At 47.6% G+C, this 15456-nt stretch overlaps 1 protein-coding gene across 1 annotated transcript in view; it reads right to left on the bottom strand.

Moving 5' to 3' along the window:
* The window catches only part of LOC144819696 (uncharacterized), a 287938-nt gene that overhangs the window by 112657 nt on the left and 159825 nt on the right, over positions 1–15456 (bottom strand). Inside the window, exon 7 of the mRNA XM_078677488.1 lies at positions 4292–4412. Within this exon, the coding sequence (XP_078533614.1) occupies positions 4292–4412 (121 nt within the window). The remainder of the gene's footprint in view (positions 1–4291; positions 4413–15456) is intronic.

Genomic DNA, 15456 nt, shown 5'->3' with positions numbered 1-15456 from the left:
TAGATAAGTCACAGTGGCTTTCTTCAGGACCAATAGTATATGGGTCTCTAACAACCTCTTCAAAACAGTGAGCATGCACTCACTAAGGTGTGCCCATTTGGGGGTACTTTTGTAACTTACAATTTTCACACAATCATTGGAAGTATTGGTGTTGCTAAAATTAAAGCAACGGGATCACGGGATCCCAAGATCCCATGCAGGGCTGAAATAGTTATCACAGCAGGCAGGGGATCTTGAAGAAAGTGTGACAATAGGTACCTCCTTTCCCCCGGGATCCATGTTGCTTTAATTTTAGCAACACAAATACTTCCAATGATGGTAGGCTGCACATTGAGTACCAGCACTGAGAAAAGGCAAGAATGTGCTGTATTGTGTTAAATATTGTGCATTCCTGCCCTTTCTTTGCCACGCATCACTGCAAGGTAACTTGCTGCGTTGCATGACCTATGAAAAATATGCCCCTTAGGGTTAGACCTAGCATCATTGGCATGGTTTTACCCTTACTCCTTGCATTCAGATCTCCTGTTTTTGCTGTCCGCAGGACTATGTGTACTTTACCTAGTGGATCAGCAGCATATGTTTGTGCCACCCACTTACGTACCACTCTAAACATGTCATAGGCCTGCCATTGCAGATTGCGTGTGTGCAGTTCTAAACAGCCATTAAACTTGGCAAAATAATCCTTTGGCCAGGCCCAAACCTTCCTTTTTAGTACATATAAGTCATCCCCTAGGTAGGCCCAAGACAGCCCTAGAGGCAGGGTGCAGTGTATTTAAATAATTGGACAAGCACCATTAAGTTTTTCATGTCCTGTTAGTGAAAAACTCTTAAGTGAAATTTTTAAATGGGAACCGGTAATCTATTCATGATTGCTGTCTCATGAATCACAATTTAAAATCCTAACTTATGGTGAAGTTGGATTTTACATTACAATTCTGAAAATACAATTTTTCGAAAGCTGGCATTTTCTTGTCTTAACCATTTGGTGCCTGCAGCCTGTCCTGTCTCTCGGTCACATGACTAGATGTAGTTGAAAGTTGGGCTTTGTGTATCCCTCCTAGACATCCACACATTATGGGGAGCTTATGTGTACTGGATGGGCAATCACTGGTAGGATAGGTGGGAGGAGCAGGACCCATCTCCACTTACACTTGAATAGGATGTATCCTGTCTGCACACAAAGGTTTGTATACCCCCTGTAGTTAGTCTGGAGCCATGGCCAGGAAGGCAAGGCACTGTGCACTTTAAAGGCATGCCTCTAGAAGTTTCTCCCCACTTCAAAGTCACAACTGTGTGTATATATACTGAACCACAGACAAAACCACTGCAGTACACTTTTGGACCTGTGGATACTTTGCCAGGAAGAAGAACTGGTGTGCGACTGAAGGGACTGGCACTCTTCTGAACTGCTGCTCTGAAGGAACTGTTGGCCTGCTGGGCTGATCTGCTGCCTGCTCCCTTCTAACCTGGAACTGGACCTACATCTCTTGAACCCAGAACCAAGAATGATTCCAAGGGCTAGTTGGCTGGCCTCCTGATCTGAAGCTTTAGGGACATACCAGGATTCCAACAACCTTGTACCCTTCATCTGGACTGTGCCGTATGTGAGTCTTCCCTGCCAAGTGGTACCACCCCACTCCTGGACCCTTCGAAGTGGGCTTAAGGTGCTCTGCCAGCCTCTGTGGTTCCAGCAGAACCAAAGCAGCCCCTCTGCTATGCGTCTCTCAGCAGAACTGCCACATCTTCGCTGCTGCATGGATTGGATCCATCTCAAAGACTCATATTGAAGCCACCACCCATCAAAACCGCAACTGCATGACACATCCTCAGTACAGGTACTCACATACCTTGCTAGCGGCAGCCTCAACGACGATGATGGACTCCCCATCGCAGCCTCACAACTCCTTGGAATTGATGCATCATCCCAACTTCGCAACGTATCCTCAACGCCAGACTTCACATTGCAAGCCCCATTGATGGGATCCTCAATGACAATGAAAGCCCTCGCATTGCAGCCTTGCCGCATTTCAGAACTGATGCATCGCTTTGGCTGCGTGACGCATCTTTGACGCATATCCTTGCAACGCTCTTCTAATCCAGATTTAAGGCACTTTGTTGAGCGGGCCTAACTGGGTCCCTGTAGCTGGCCTGCGCTCTTTCATATTTGGCCTGAAGTTGTGACTTTGTACTGGTCTGGCACTCTGTGCTTTTTGGAGCTATTTTTGCTCAAATCTTTCAAATTGAATATCTCAGGATGTACTAATTGGATTTTTGTCATTTTGGTCTTGTTTCATTATTTCAATAAGGTTCATTTTTCTAGCATGATGTGAATCTGTTTTGTGTGGTGTTTTCACTTTATTACTGTTTAACGTGTTGCACAAATACTTTACACATTGCCTCTAAGTTAAGCATGACTCCTCTGTGCTAAACTACCAGACAGTTGAGCACTGGCCTATTTATTGCTGGCTTGTGACTCACCCTCACAAGGATTGAGGTTGCTGCTTGACCATGGCGCACAGTAACACACCAGTCAACCAACAACTCAATTTTGTACACAGGGGGGTTTATTTATAAAGATTTTACACCTTGTACGATGCTAAATCTTTTTCCACTTATTTACTTTCCACTGTAAAATCTGTTTTAAGCTGGAAAATCACCTGAAAGTAACACAAAGCAGTGCATAGTACAGCTTTGCATTACTTAGCGCCAAGGGGGCGTACCATGGGTGGTCTATGGGCTTTCCCATGCAACCACCCAAGGTTTCTGTTGCTAAGCCCTATTTACTTAAAAAAAGTAGACAAGGTTTAGCGTCAGAAAACAGCGCCCATTATAGATAGGTGCTATGAAGGAGAAATGCTTTTATTTCTCCTTTCTTTTCCGGCTTTGCTTGTGTGCTGCACTGTATAGCACACATATAAATTGGGAAAAGGTTTAAAGTTAGTCTAAGGATAGCATTTTGGCCTGGAAGGATATTCTTCCAGTATAAAACCTATGCTACTCACGGAAAAACCCTTGTACTATGGTGGAAAGGCGTATCCGTGGCACACAGCTGCACATTTCTGCACTGGCGTTTGGGAAAGGGGAAAAGAGAGTGACATATTTCTGTAAATATGGTCCTCTGCTGCTCTCTCGTTCTCACACATAGGGCCTCATTAGGATGGCGGACGGACCTGCGTCCGTCCGCCACCCCCGTGGAAGAGGGACCGTCCGCATGGGCAGTGGCGGTCCCTCCATGCAAATTAGGATGTGACCGCCACCCTGGCGGTCACATCCTGGATCTTTAACCTTGCGGCGGGTGCTGCTTGAAGCAGCACCCGCCGCAAGGTTAAAAAAGCATGTTTCACATTTACATGCACAAAGCGGCAGGCACCGTGCGGTGCCTGCCGCTTTGTGCATGCAAATGCAGGGGGGTACCATAGGTACCCCCCATGTGCACCCCCACCCCTCCTTTACCCTGGGGGCCTGCAAGGGCCCCCCAGAAGCAAAGGTCCACATGCTTTTCCACGGCGGAAAAAACGCAGCAGAAAAGCATGTTTACTCATGCTTCCTAATTTGGCTGACGGTGTCTTGCAGACACCGCCACCAAATGGCCCGGCAAAACCCGCGGATCAGCGGCGGACGGACCTGCCGTTTGCCGCTGGTCCCACCACATTCCCACCGCCATCCTAATCTGGCGGTGGGTGTTTGATGTGGCCGTGGCGGTGAATCCGCATCCTCCGGCCCGGAGGATGCGGATTCACCGCCATCCTAATGAGGCCCATAGTGCATCATTTGCGGCTGCTGCACTGCACTGTGTGACAGACTACTAAATCTGCTTGTTAGTATTTTCTCTTGCGCAAATTACCCCCTCCATGGTAAGTGCCCTCAATTTTTACATCACAAAAAAGGTGGTTTTACCTGAGAATCTTAAGGACAAGTAGCATGAAATTCTGATTTGTGCACCAAGGAACATTGGACATTCCAGGGCAAGCATATCTGAAAACCTGTGCACGTTCCAAGGTGCATAAATTTGATTTTTTTTATTATTTGCTAACATAATTCTTGTGAGGTTTTTCATCCAAAAGAAATCTATGGGTAAATAGCACAGGATAGGTAATTTGCCAATGAGAACGATGAATCATGCATAATCAGCACATGAGAAAATGTCGCCTGACGTGTCACTTTGCACCTGAAATGGAAACATGACCAATGCTCTAATCATGGCCCAAAACCCATCTAAGCCTTGCATTGATAAGAAAAGTGAAAAAAGAAAAACGATAGGGAAGAGCTAAGATGAAAAATATGCTCTCACGTTTGCAGGACCCTCTGTAATCCAGATGTAAGTGGCTTCCATTTTTTGTTCCTTCCATTTGACATTTGGTACCGAACAAGTGGCATTCACTGTCATACGTCTTGTTATCAGTGCCACAAACCTGCAAGAATTTGAAAATTATTTCCTTATAAGTTCAACTTTATTAGTTTCCACACTTAACACATATGACATGTTCTGATAGAATAAGGAAAGTTTATTCCAACACCTATATAATTAGTATAATTATTATAATCAGTTATACAATGGCCTCAAATTTACATTCTAAATTTCTGTGGAGAAACTGTAGTTATAAACCCTTTTAAAAATATCTGGGAGTCTTGTTGTTTACCAATTTTGAGCATCGAGTACTCAGTGTATCCTCAGAATATGAACTTACAAATAGTTCTCTTAAAGTCTCGTTTTTAATTCATTAGTGATGACAATAACTTGGAAAAGAATAACTATATTGTGCAACTAGAGGTAACCTGCATATTTACTCTAATGGAACGTATTAAACTACACAAGGTCCTCATTGAGTCATTCTAATGAGGATATTAAACCCCATCTCCCCTCATCCCAGAAGTTACTGGTACCCACAGTAGACTTAACAGACCCAAATCCAAGAATCTCAAACTCATGCCCATGGAGAGGGTCCATCCTAGAATTGTGCGAGTGCGCAAAACAAGATGGCCACTTCTCGATAAATCTCTGTGAAGCCCGCTTTATTGCAGATTTAAAAGCCGCTTAGTTGGCAAGTTTGCCTGCTTGTTTTTTTTCCTGAGTGACAAGTAAGGCTGGCGCTTGGTGTTGGTGCTGTCGCTGGAGTCTTTTTTGCTGCCTAGCAGGTGTTTCCATTTTTCAGGCTTTCACTGGTCAGGCAAGTGAGCTTCTGTTGAAGTTTTTTGTCAGGAGAGCTGAGTTACTTAAAGGAAAGGGTGCGGCTGAGGCCTAAACCACACCCACAGCTGCTTTTAGCTGCTGCACAGGCCCCTTTTGCAGAGCTTGTCATTTATTTATTTCTATATCTTCATTTTAAGGTGCTTTTATCATTATTACAGTTTAATTATCGAAATGGAAGGGGAAAAATGTGCTTGTAGTGTTGAACAAATGCAAAACAATATATTTCTCCTCCACCAGTCAAGTAAAAAATTGTGGAGTCTGAGGAACCTTCGATATCCATTTTATTAGAGGAATTACAAGCAGTCTATTCCAATACAAAAACTATTGCATCAGAAATTTAAAAATATACGCAAAGAAATGGCAAGTCTTTCTATGAAGGTACTGACAGTGCCATATATATTCAAGATAACAAATCCAAAATCGACGGTTTGGTGACTATTACAGCAAAAATATTGCTGATGAGTAGTTTATTGCTTGATTTGATAATCGCAATAGATAGTACAACATACGTATTTTTAATTTGCCAGAGGATGTTGAAGGGAATAACTGCATGAAATGTCTAGAAATGTTTTTACACCTCACTTTCTCAGAAAAAAGGCACATAGAATTCATTCATATCGTAATCCAAATCATACAAAACCACGACAAATGATCTTCAAGGTTTTGTGTCATCGTCATCTGGCGATGATCTGGAAAGCAGCAAGAGAGATCCCGTCTTTGAAGGTCAACGGTCATAACATTTTTATACACCAAGACTTCGCTAAAGAAGCTGTTAAAATACACAATGAGTACTCGGACCTCGGACCACGACTAAGAAGCTGTGGTTTCAAATACAGCTTTTTTGAACACATCCAGTGCCTAATTTGTAAAAAATGAAGTGCCGGGCTGAAAATGCTGGCAAGGAGGCTAAAGACCACTTCTACCTCCTGTGTGCCCAATTTCAACACTCGCACTGCCTCAGTCTCTATCCTGTAACCATGCTCTGCTGTCTGTCCCTAAGACATGTGTTTTACTTCTTTACCTACACCAACAGATGAGTGCGAAAACAAAATGTACACTAAATGAAAATGCTTTTTTTAAACATATTAATCAGTGCGGTCTGACTGGGTTTGTTGCAGGTCAGGAGGCTGCTTGAGCACAGCAGGTCATGTCACTGCTAGTGCTGCCTGTAATTAGTTTGGTCCAGTTATGAGGATGGCATAGGCATCCACTGCTCAGCTTGCTGTGACCCTGCCTGCCACAGCACAAGCACTGTCCCCAGCCGCAATGCTGCAATGCCTGTGAGACGTGAGTATGGCTAATGCACCTACTGGGTTCAAGCACACTCAGCAATTAGCATGCTTGGAGGCAGCGAACGGAAACTGCAGGTGACTCCATAGTGCACAAAGTTGCGGTGGGCCACAGCCACATCAAGCATGTTGAGGATAGTAGCAATGCAGGGCTGCAGGCCCCCACTACAATTATCCAATGCGATGCTTAGGCTAGGCAGTGGTAGGGTGCAGCAGACTCCGGGAATCGAATGCAAGCTATTCGTTAATGATAAATGCTTGGATTCATGACAGGCGTGACGACATCATCACTAAAGTGATGATACACTATCATGCATGCCTGACAGACACATGCCTGCCTATGAAAACATACCAGCCCGTCACCATGCAAGGTATGTGGTTCTTTTTATTTTAAATTGGACAATTATTATTGAGACCACCACCTCCAAGACCAGAAATCGTGGCCCCGGCCCTGTGAAAGAAGTGCCGGTGCTGAGCACCTGAAAGCACCTGCTCAAATTAAGCACTTGACACATCTACTATGAAAATATGGAAAGATAGTTTTTCCAAGTCTTTTTAACACCTTGAGGATCTTCGTTTCTTCTTGGATCAACAGTTACTGCTCTCAATGGAAATTAATGTGTCTGACACTTGATTCCTATGTCTGACACTTGATTCCTATGTCATAATTTTTTCATGATAAGTCGCCTACTTTTCTACGTTTTTCTATGAGGGCTTTATTTAGGCAGGTCAATCTTGCTTGTGCATTTGTGTGATTCTGAGCTACTATTTATGCTTTTAGATTGTCATGTTTATGTTTGTCTATGTTGTCTTTTTAGTGTTTGTCTGCATATTTCCTTTTCTTCCTTAACCTCATGTTAGAGCTATTTTTTTACTTTCCTTACCTACTTGTTTTTTTCTTCTTTACTGAGCTCTCTCTTCTTTACTGAGCACTCTCTTCTCTCTTCTTCCCCTGCGCCGGCGCACATAGGGCTGCCTGCGCCAACGCAGGCACCTTTTCACAATGGTGCCTGTGTTGCGGGGATGATTATTTTTGTACAGGAAGGGAAACCTTTCTGTACAAAAATAATCACAAGAGGCTTTTTCGCTTTCTACGTGTGCTGCAGAATGCAGCACACATGGAAAAAGGAAAAACTAGGAGAAATAAAGATATTTCTCCCCGTTGTGCCTCCTGGGGAGGCGTAAGCTTTTGGCACTGCCTCAGATTTACGATTTCTCGTAAATCTGGGGCAGTGTCAAAAGGCCATGGATGTTGCTGGGAACGCCCCCAGCAACACCCATTGCACGCCCCTTTATCGCAGAACACTGCGTTAAAGGGACTGATATTTATCAGGCAGCATTAAGCCAAAAAAAGTGGCTTAGTACTGCCTGATAAATACATGCAGGCTTCTGCGCCATGGAACGTCACAAAAAGTGACATTCCGAGGACTCAAGGGGCCTCATAGAGGAGGCTCTATGTATTTAGAAGCAGGGCTGAGTGTGCTTTTTTTTACAGCTATAAAGTATGTGATCCAGACAGCAAAAATAATTTCACATCATGCCTTCAATGAAGAATTCTGGACAGAAACATATTTTTGTAACTATTGTGTCCCTTTATTCCTGTCTTGTCCACCTTTCTTGAGGATTTATCTTTCTGCAAATTAAAACTTATGAATAATATGACTCCCCTGTGGCTAGCCGCTTTTTGGACTGAATGATTTCCTCAAGCTGTCATGTTCGACTGTTGTACTATGTACCTATGTAGACTGACTATTTGTAGGTTCCTTTCGGGATTGTCATATGTATACATAATATTATGTATCATGTGACATCTTACCTGTGGTCTATAATGTATAAGCAATGGCTCTTGGTATGCTACTGCTTTTGTTGTTTTGCAAGTATATAATGAGTATGTTTTTATTTCAGGATTAAAAGCCTTCATTTATACTGAGTTATGATCGTGTTTCCATGGAAATTCGTTTTTTCTGTTGCTAATAATTTGGTGCTTGTTGGAAAACGAGGCAGTATCTATGAGGCCTGCACAAATAACATGTCACATTTGTCCTTTACTAGGAACCAAACACCCTAGTGTTGTGCCTGACTCTCAGAGGGTAGCATTGCAGAGCAGTCTATGGCTTACTCAAGTAAGGTGGTGTGGGCTAGTAATCGCCATTACAGGTGCACAGAAATAACACTCAATAATTGATTGTCCAGTCTGTACTTTGGTTTGCCAGTCTTTCCACATCACTGGCATTTTTAGTCAACCTTAAATCAGGGTCACCACTAGACCCCTGCCCGGCCAAATTTTTGGCGAGGATGGCGGATGTAGTAAACCCATTGGTTAATCCAATTTTGAACCGTTCTTTGAGGGAGGGGATGGTCCCGCAGGCTTGGAAGCGGGCAATGGTGATCCCCCTCCTCAAAAAGCCGGGCTTAGACCCTGAGGTGCTGGCCAATTATAGGCCTATATCGCTTCTTCCAGCGTTGGCAAACATTACGGAAAAGCACGTTCACAGCATGCTCTCTGTTTTTCTGGAGACTAACGATCTGCTGCACCATTCTCAATCCGGCTTCCGGCCCAATTTGAGTACAGAGACGGCGCTTTTAGAAGTGTCTGAGGCCATCAAGGAGGTTCTGGACTCTGGAGGCAAAGCCATGCTTGTCATGCTTGATCTGTCGGCGGCTTTTGACACCGTCCCCCATGAGGGGCTCCTCGCCAGACTCTATAACATCCGTCTGAGGGGGACGGTGTTCAGCTGGTTTACATCTTTCTTAGCTGGCCGTCGACAAACGGTCTGGATCCCCCCTAGCTCCGCTGAGATGCCGCCACTGGGAGTCGGAGTTCCGCAGGGTTCTGTGTTGAGCCCGACTCTTTTTAACATCTTTATGAGCCCTTTGGCGGCACTGGCGGAGTCTTTTGGGGCCCAGATCGTTTCCTACGCCGATGACACCCAGCTTCTCTTCACATGTAGGAAAGGTGAGGACTTCGATGGAGAGAGCATTGGTTTCAGCAGAACAGCCTTAAATGTAACTCTGACAAGTCAGAGGTGCTGTTCTTTGGCTGTACCGCGGACCCTGATTGGCAGGCATGGTGGCCGACTGATATGTTTCCTCCAGCTCAGGCATCCCAGGTGGCAAAAAACCTGGGAGTTAAGATCGATAACAGTCTGGCCATGAGATCTCAGATCCTCGGCCTCATGGGCACATGTTTCGGCATCCTTAGGATGCTCCGGAAGTTCCTTCCTCTGCTCACTGAAGAGCACAGGAAGATTACGGTGCAAGCTTTGATTGGCTCCAGATTGGACTATGCCAACGTGCTCTATCTGGGTCTCCCGGATTATCTTGTGCAGCGATTACAGGTCGTGCAGAATTCCGCGGCGCGTGCCATTTTTGGCCTTCGCAGGCGAGCCAGAGTGTCCGACCTTTTACAGTCACTCCATTGGCTGCCTATCCGGAAGCGGATAGCTTTCAAGGCACTGACCCTGGCCCATAAAGCGCTCATCGGTCTGGGAGCTAAATATCTCCAATGCAGGCTTGTTTTTTATTGCCCTACCAGAGCTTTGCGCTCTGAATCTTTGTCTCTTGCGGTGGTCCCCCCGAGTTATGAAGGCCCGGATTGGGGGGCGCTCGTTTAGTTTGAGGGCGCCCCAGCTTTGGAACACTCTGCCACTGGCCTTACACAGTACCTCTAATCTGCTGTCTTTTAGGAAAGGCCTAAAAACTTGGCTTTTTACCCTCTAGCTGTGTTATCCTGTTGTTTCTGAATGTCTTCATCTGTTATGTTTTTTATGAGCTGCCACTGTAAAGCGCCGGGACACTCCGTTGGAGTAGCCGTGCGCTATAGAAAACAAATTTAACATAACATAACATAACATAACATAACATAACATAACATAACATAAAAGTCAGAGAACATTTATTAAACACACACACTACTTAATTATATGCACCAATTTACAAATATACATAAGCTGTTGGAATTACTTTTGTGACATTTCATAACAGCTCCACCCCTCCCGCAGGGGAGGTGGGATCTAGTATTACCACTCCCATGTATGTACATCATCTTGCCCCCTAATGCAGTGGGTTGACATAACCTGGAGCGAGGGCCTTGCCAAATGGCACCATCCCAGTGGCGACTCACCCCATCATCTCAACAAGCATAAAAAATAGGTACACCTGCTCTGGGGACACATAACCCTGACTGAGCATCTCATACTGACCATATAGTATGCACCTCTACATCTTGTGGCTAACAGTCTGGGTTGTTCCCCCCCTAATGCAGTAGTAAGAATAGTAAGAATACATGTTTGGACATCACTTTAAATGAGGTACTTATCATAGATGATAACGATTATAATGCATTGCAATTAAAGCCCCTACAAGGCATCACAGTTAAAATCATAGGATTACGCAAATACAGCCAGAGCCGGAATGTCCTAGCAGGAATGTCCAGCAACATTACATAACCCCATTTGGCTTATGACATCACCTTACACAGGTACTTCACATAACACATGTGATTTTCCGTCCCTCTAAAAAAAATTACATTAGTAATTGCATTTCTGGTGCAATTACTCCTCTTCACCTCCAGGGGATGCCCTCTTCCAGACATCTCCCAACTCAGCCCTTCACATTTCACTCCTTGGTGCAATCTTTAACACACCTCAGCTGAAGAACAAAAGTTCCAGCCACAGGATGCTGTTGACGCCGATGCTGAGCCCTTGAGGGGTTATTCTTTCCAAGCCCCCAGAGACCAAGGGCCAGATGTAGGTAATTCTAATTTCCACAACAAAGTTTTTTATTTTATTGATCATGTAAAGCATGTATGCAGTTCTCCACAGTCAAGAGAGTCCTGCCAAATGTCAAAATTGGTATGAGCATCACACACACCCAATCAAAAACAACCCCACATAACCCCCCCGCCGCCCACATCAACCCAGTGCCCCACCTACCCACCCCTTATCCCTCCCTAACCCCGTCCACGTTATCCCAGTAAGCCTCCAATAATTGTTTGTGTCAAACCAGGAAACTTGCGTCTACTCAGGCCTATATTCCATCTTCCAAATCTAGTCCATCATCAGATTCCACTGGAGGTACCAGAATCAAACCCCTATACTCCGCCCACCGCTTCCAGATTTTGTAGTGTTTCCGGGGGCACCCTCTGGCTTCAAACACAGGGTGCTCAAGACCCATAAAATAATCCATCCCTGCTTTCCACGCGGTCAACGGGGGAGCACGATCACTCTTCCATGCACGTGCCAAGTCCCGTTTGGCCACGACAAGACCCAACAATAAAAGGTGGCGCTTGTAGCGATTCCCCCCCACGCCCTCCAGTACATGTAAAAGGCCCAGTCGAGGAGTACGGGGAAGATCCCACCCCAGCACCTCCGATAGACATCCCCATACGCCCCTCCAGAACCCAGTCAGGCCGGCACATGTCCATACAGTATGCAGCAAGGTACCCATCTCAACTCCGCATCGGAAACACTCCGGGGATCCAATCAAGCCTGCTTTCCATAGTCGCTCCCTCATGTAATAGGCCCTATGCAGATATTTAAATTGGACTAGCCTGAGACGCACTGCGATAGCAGTCCCTCGCAGGGACTCCAAGGCCTCCCTCCAATCGTCCTCATCCAGCGGTCCAACGTCTCCTTCCCAGGCTTCCTTTAATGCGCTTAGAGTAGAGGAACAATGGATGACAAGGGTTTGATAAATACGTGACACCTTCTTGTCACCAAGGTCTCCCATGAAAACTTTCGCCTCCAGGGGGCTGAACTCCGGGAGCGACTCCAGACCCACCAGACTGGGCTCAAGCGCATGGCGGAGCTGCAGGTATTTGAAAAATTGGGTATTAGGCATATGGAACTTGTCTCTAAGCGCCTGGAACGATTTGAGGGCTACTCCGGAGACCACGTCTCCCAGCGATGAGATCCCTATAGAATACCATCCGCCAAACCCTGCCAGCGAGGCCAACGCGGGGAGTTGCCCATTTCTCCACAGAGGAGTCTCTGCTGTCAATCTGCCCCACCAGCCCATGCGGCGCAGCGCCTGTCGCCATATCACAAAAACTACTTGCGTGGCACGAGGCAATTGCCTCCGCAGTCTGGTTGAGTACAAGAGCAAGTGCAGCGTGTTGGCACCCATCAACGATCGCTCTATTGCATATGCCGGGTCTCCTCTATTACCATACCACCATTCATTCAACACTAACAAATGGGAGGCCTGGTAATACGACAGCACGTCGGACGTTGCAAGGCCACCACAATAGGTGGACAGGAAGCAAGTACACAGCGCCACTCTGGCGGCACCTCCCACCCACAAGAAGCGTCCCAGCACGGAATTAACTTGCCGGAACCACTGGGGTGCGACCAGGTGGGGATGATTCTGCAGCTGATACAAAAGGCGCGGGAGCGCAACCATTTTAAATCTCGCAGATCTGCCATAAATAGTAAGGGGCATCCGGGACCACGTTCTAATGTCCGACTGGACCTTTTCCCACACCGGTATCACGTTGCGCTCCAAGGAGATCGCCACGGACTCCGACAGGAACACGCCAAGATACAGCAGGCCGTCAACTGCTACCTGCAAGGCTGACGCCCAGGAGCCCGTATACGCCCCGTCGCCCAGCACCCACAGGGTGGACTTACGAGGGTTAAGATAAAGACCCGATACCTCGCCAAAGATGCGCATAATTTCCAACACCCGAGGACCCGATCTATCTAAGTCCGTGAGGAAAAAGAGGACGTCATCCGCATATAGTGCGATCCTGTCTGTGAGTCCCCCGTCCCACCGGAAGCCCCGCAACTGCGCATCGATCCGAACCCAAGAGGCCAGGGGCTCTATGGCCAGCGCAAATAGGTATGGAGACAGCGGGCAACCCTGGCGGGTCCCCCGACCAATTGGAAACCTCTCGGAAACCGCCCCGGAGACTCGCACGGACGCCGTGATGTCAGTGTACAGCAGCTTGAGATACGAGATAAAAACAGGGCCCAGGTTAAGATGGGGCAGGAGCGCAAACAGGTAGGTCCAGCTCACGGAGTCAAATGCCCTATCAATATCTGCCAACAGCAGGGCTGCCCGCTCTCCCGTGGCCCCCATCGCGTCCACTGCCGTCTGTGCCCGTCGAATATTGTGCCGCGTTGCCCTATGCGGCATAAAGCCCGCTTGGTCCGGGTGGACCAGATCAGCCACGGTTCGCCAACGCCTTTGCCAGCAGCTTAGCTTTGACATTAAGCAAAAATATAGGGCGGTAGGAGTCATGTCGATCAGGCGGCCTACTCAGTTTCTGGAACACCACCACTTCAGCGTGGCGCCAATCAGCTGGCAGCCTACCCAGTTCCCTTGCCGCTTCCAACACGGTCCTGTAGTGGGACCCTAATTGGAGTTGGAATTTCTTATAGAATTCGCACGGGAAGCCACTCGGCCCAGGTGCCTTCCCGGGGTTGAGCTGTCCTAGCGCATCGCCCAGTTCCTCCGCCGTAAGAGGGAGGTCCAACGCCGCTCGCGTGTCGTCCGAGACGGTCTTCCGAGACGGTCCTCGGGGGCAAATCAGCAATAAATTTATCGACCTCATCGGCTGGAAGACAGTCCTGTGGCGCATATTGCTCTGTGTAGTATCGGGCAAAGCTAGCCGCCAACTCCACCGGATCCGTCAACGTGACTCCGTCATCACCTGTGAGTCCCGGCAGCGTAAGTGGCTGCAGGGTACGCTGACACAGCCTATGGAGCATAGTACAGGACTTGTCCCACCATTGGTAAACCCTACTTCGCGTGGCCAGCCACGCCTGTCGGGCCTCGTCCAATAACACGGACGCATAGGATTGCTGCACCTGCAGAAGTAGCCGCACCGCCACATCGTCTCCCCCTCCCCGACATTGCCGCTCAAGAACATCCACGCGTGCCACGGCAGCAACTATGGCCTCCGTACGTCGGCGACGGGCCGCCGCACACCACGCGATGTCAACTCCCCTCAGAGTGGGCTTCATGGCCTCCCAGACCACAGTCACATCCACGTCCGCCCCCAGATTTTCCTGCCAATAATGGGCAATCGCCCCCCTCATGTGGTGCACATAATCAGCCTGCTGGAGATGCTATGAAGACATCCTCCACCGAAACGGTTGTCTCCTCCTGTGTAACTCAACATCCACAGCCACTGGGGAGTGGTCAGACAGCCCCCGAGGCAAAATGTCCGCCCCTCGCACCCTACTCAGAAACGCACCAGGCACAAAAATACAGTCCAGTCGCGAGAAGGAGCCATGCACAGCCGAAACATATGTATACTCACGTACCTTAGCATGCAGTGTCGCCAAACATCAATCCAACCCAGCCCTTCCACCATTGCACTCAACCGGGTGGGAGTAGCAGCAGACGGTGTCTCCTGCGGTCTCTGACGGTCCATACTCGCATCCATCACATCATTCCAATCCCCTCCCAGTACTGCCAGGGACTACGGGATTTCCGCCCACACCACAAACAACTTCTCAGCCAGGGACCACTGCAACGGGGGAGGCGCATATATACTCCCAAACACAACAGGTTCTGAACCCACCATTCCCTTCACAAAGACATACCGACCCTGTGGGTCAAGCCACTGTCTCTCATGTACATAAGCCAGCCTGCGGTGGACCAATATGGCGACCCCCCTGGAGCCCCTGGTAAACCCAGCATGAAAGACTTGTTGGTAGGCAAAGCGTTGCAGACTAACCACTTTCGTCCCCATCATATGCGTTTCCTGTAGTAGTAGGACATCTGCCGCTTCCCTCTTCCCCATCGCAGAATTGCTCCCCTCTTAATTTTATCGAGCATCCCCCTAACATTCCAGCTCAGTATGCGCATGGACGCCGTAGGGAGTCCCGGAGGTGATGCATCAGCCATAATCCCAGGGGACACAAGACCCGAGCAACCAGCAGTAGGCCAGAGCAGACAGCACAATCAGAAGCAAAGCAGTAGAAATCACATGCAACCCCCACCATCCCCTCCCGCCCTTCCCCCCCC

The sequence above is a fragment of the Lissotriton helveticus genome, chromosome 2_1, assembly GCF_964261635.1.
Source record: "Lissotriton helveticus chromosome 2_1, aLisHel1.1, whole genome shotgun sequence".
In the NCBI taxonomy this organism is placed as follows: domain Eukaryota; kingdom Metazoa; phylum Chordata; class Amphibia; order Caudata; family Salamandridae; genus Lissotriton; species Lissotriton helveticus.
This window is presented reverse-complemented; position numbering and strand designations above follow the sequence as displayed.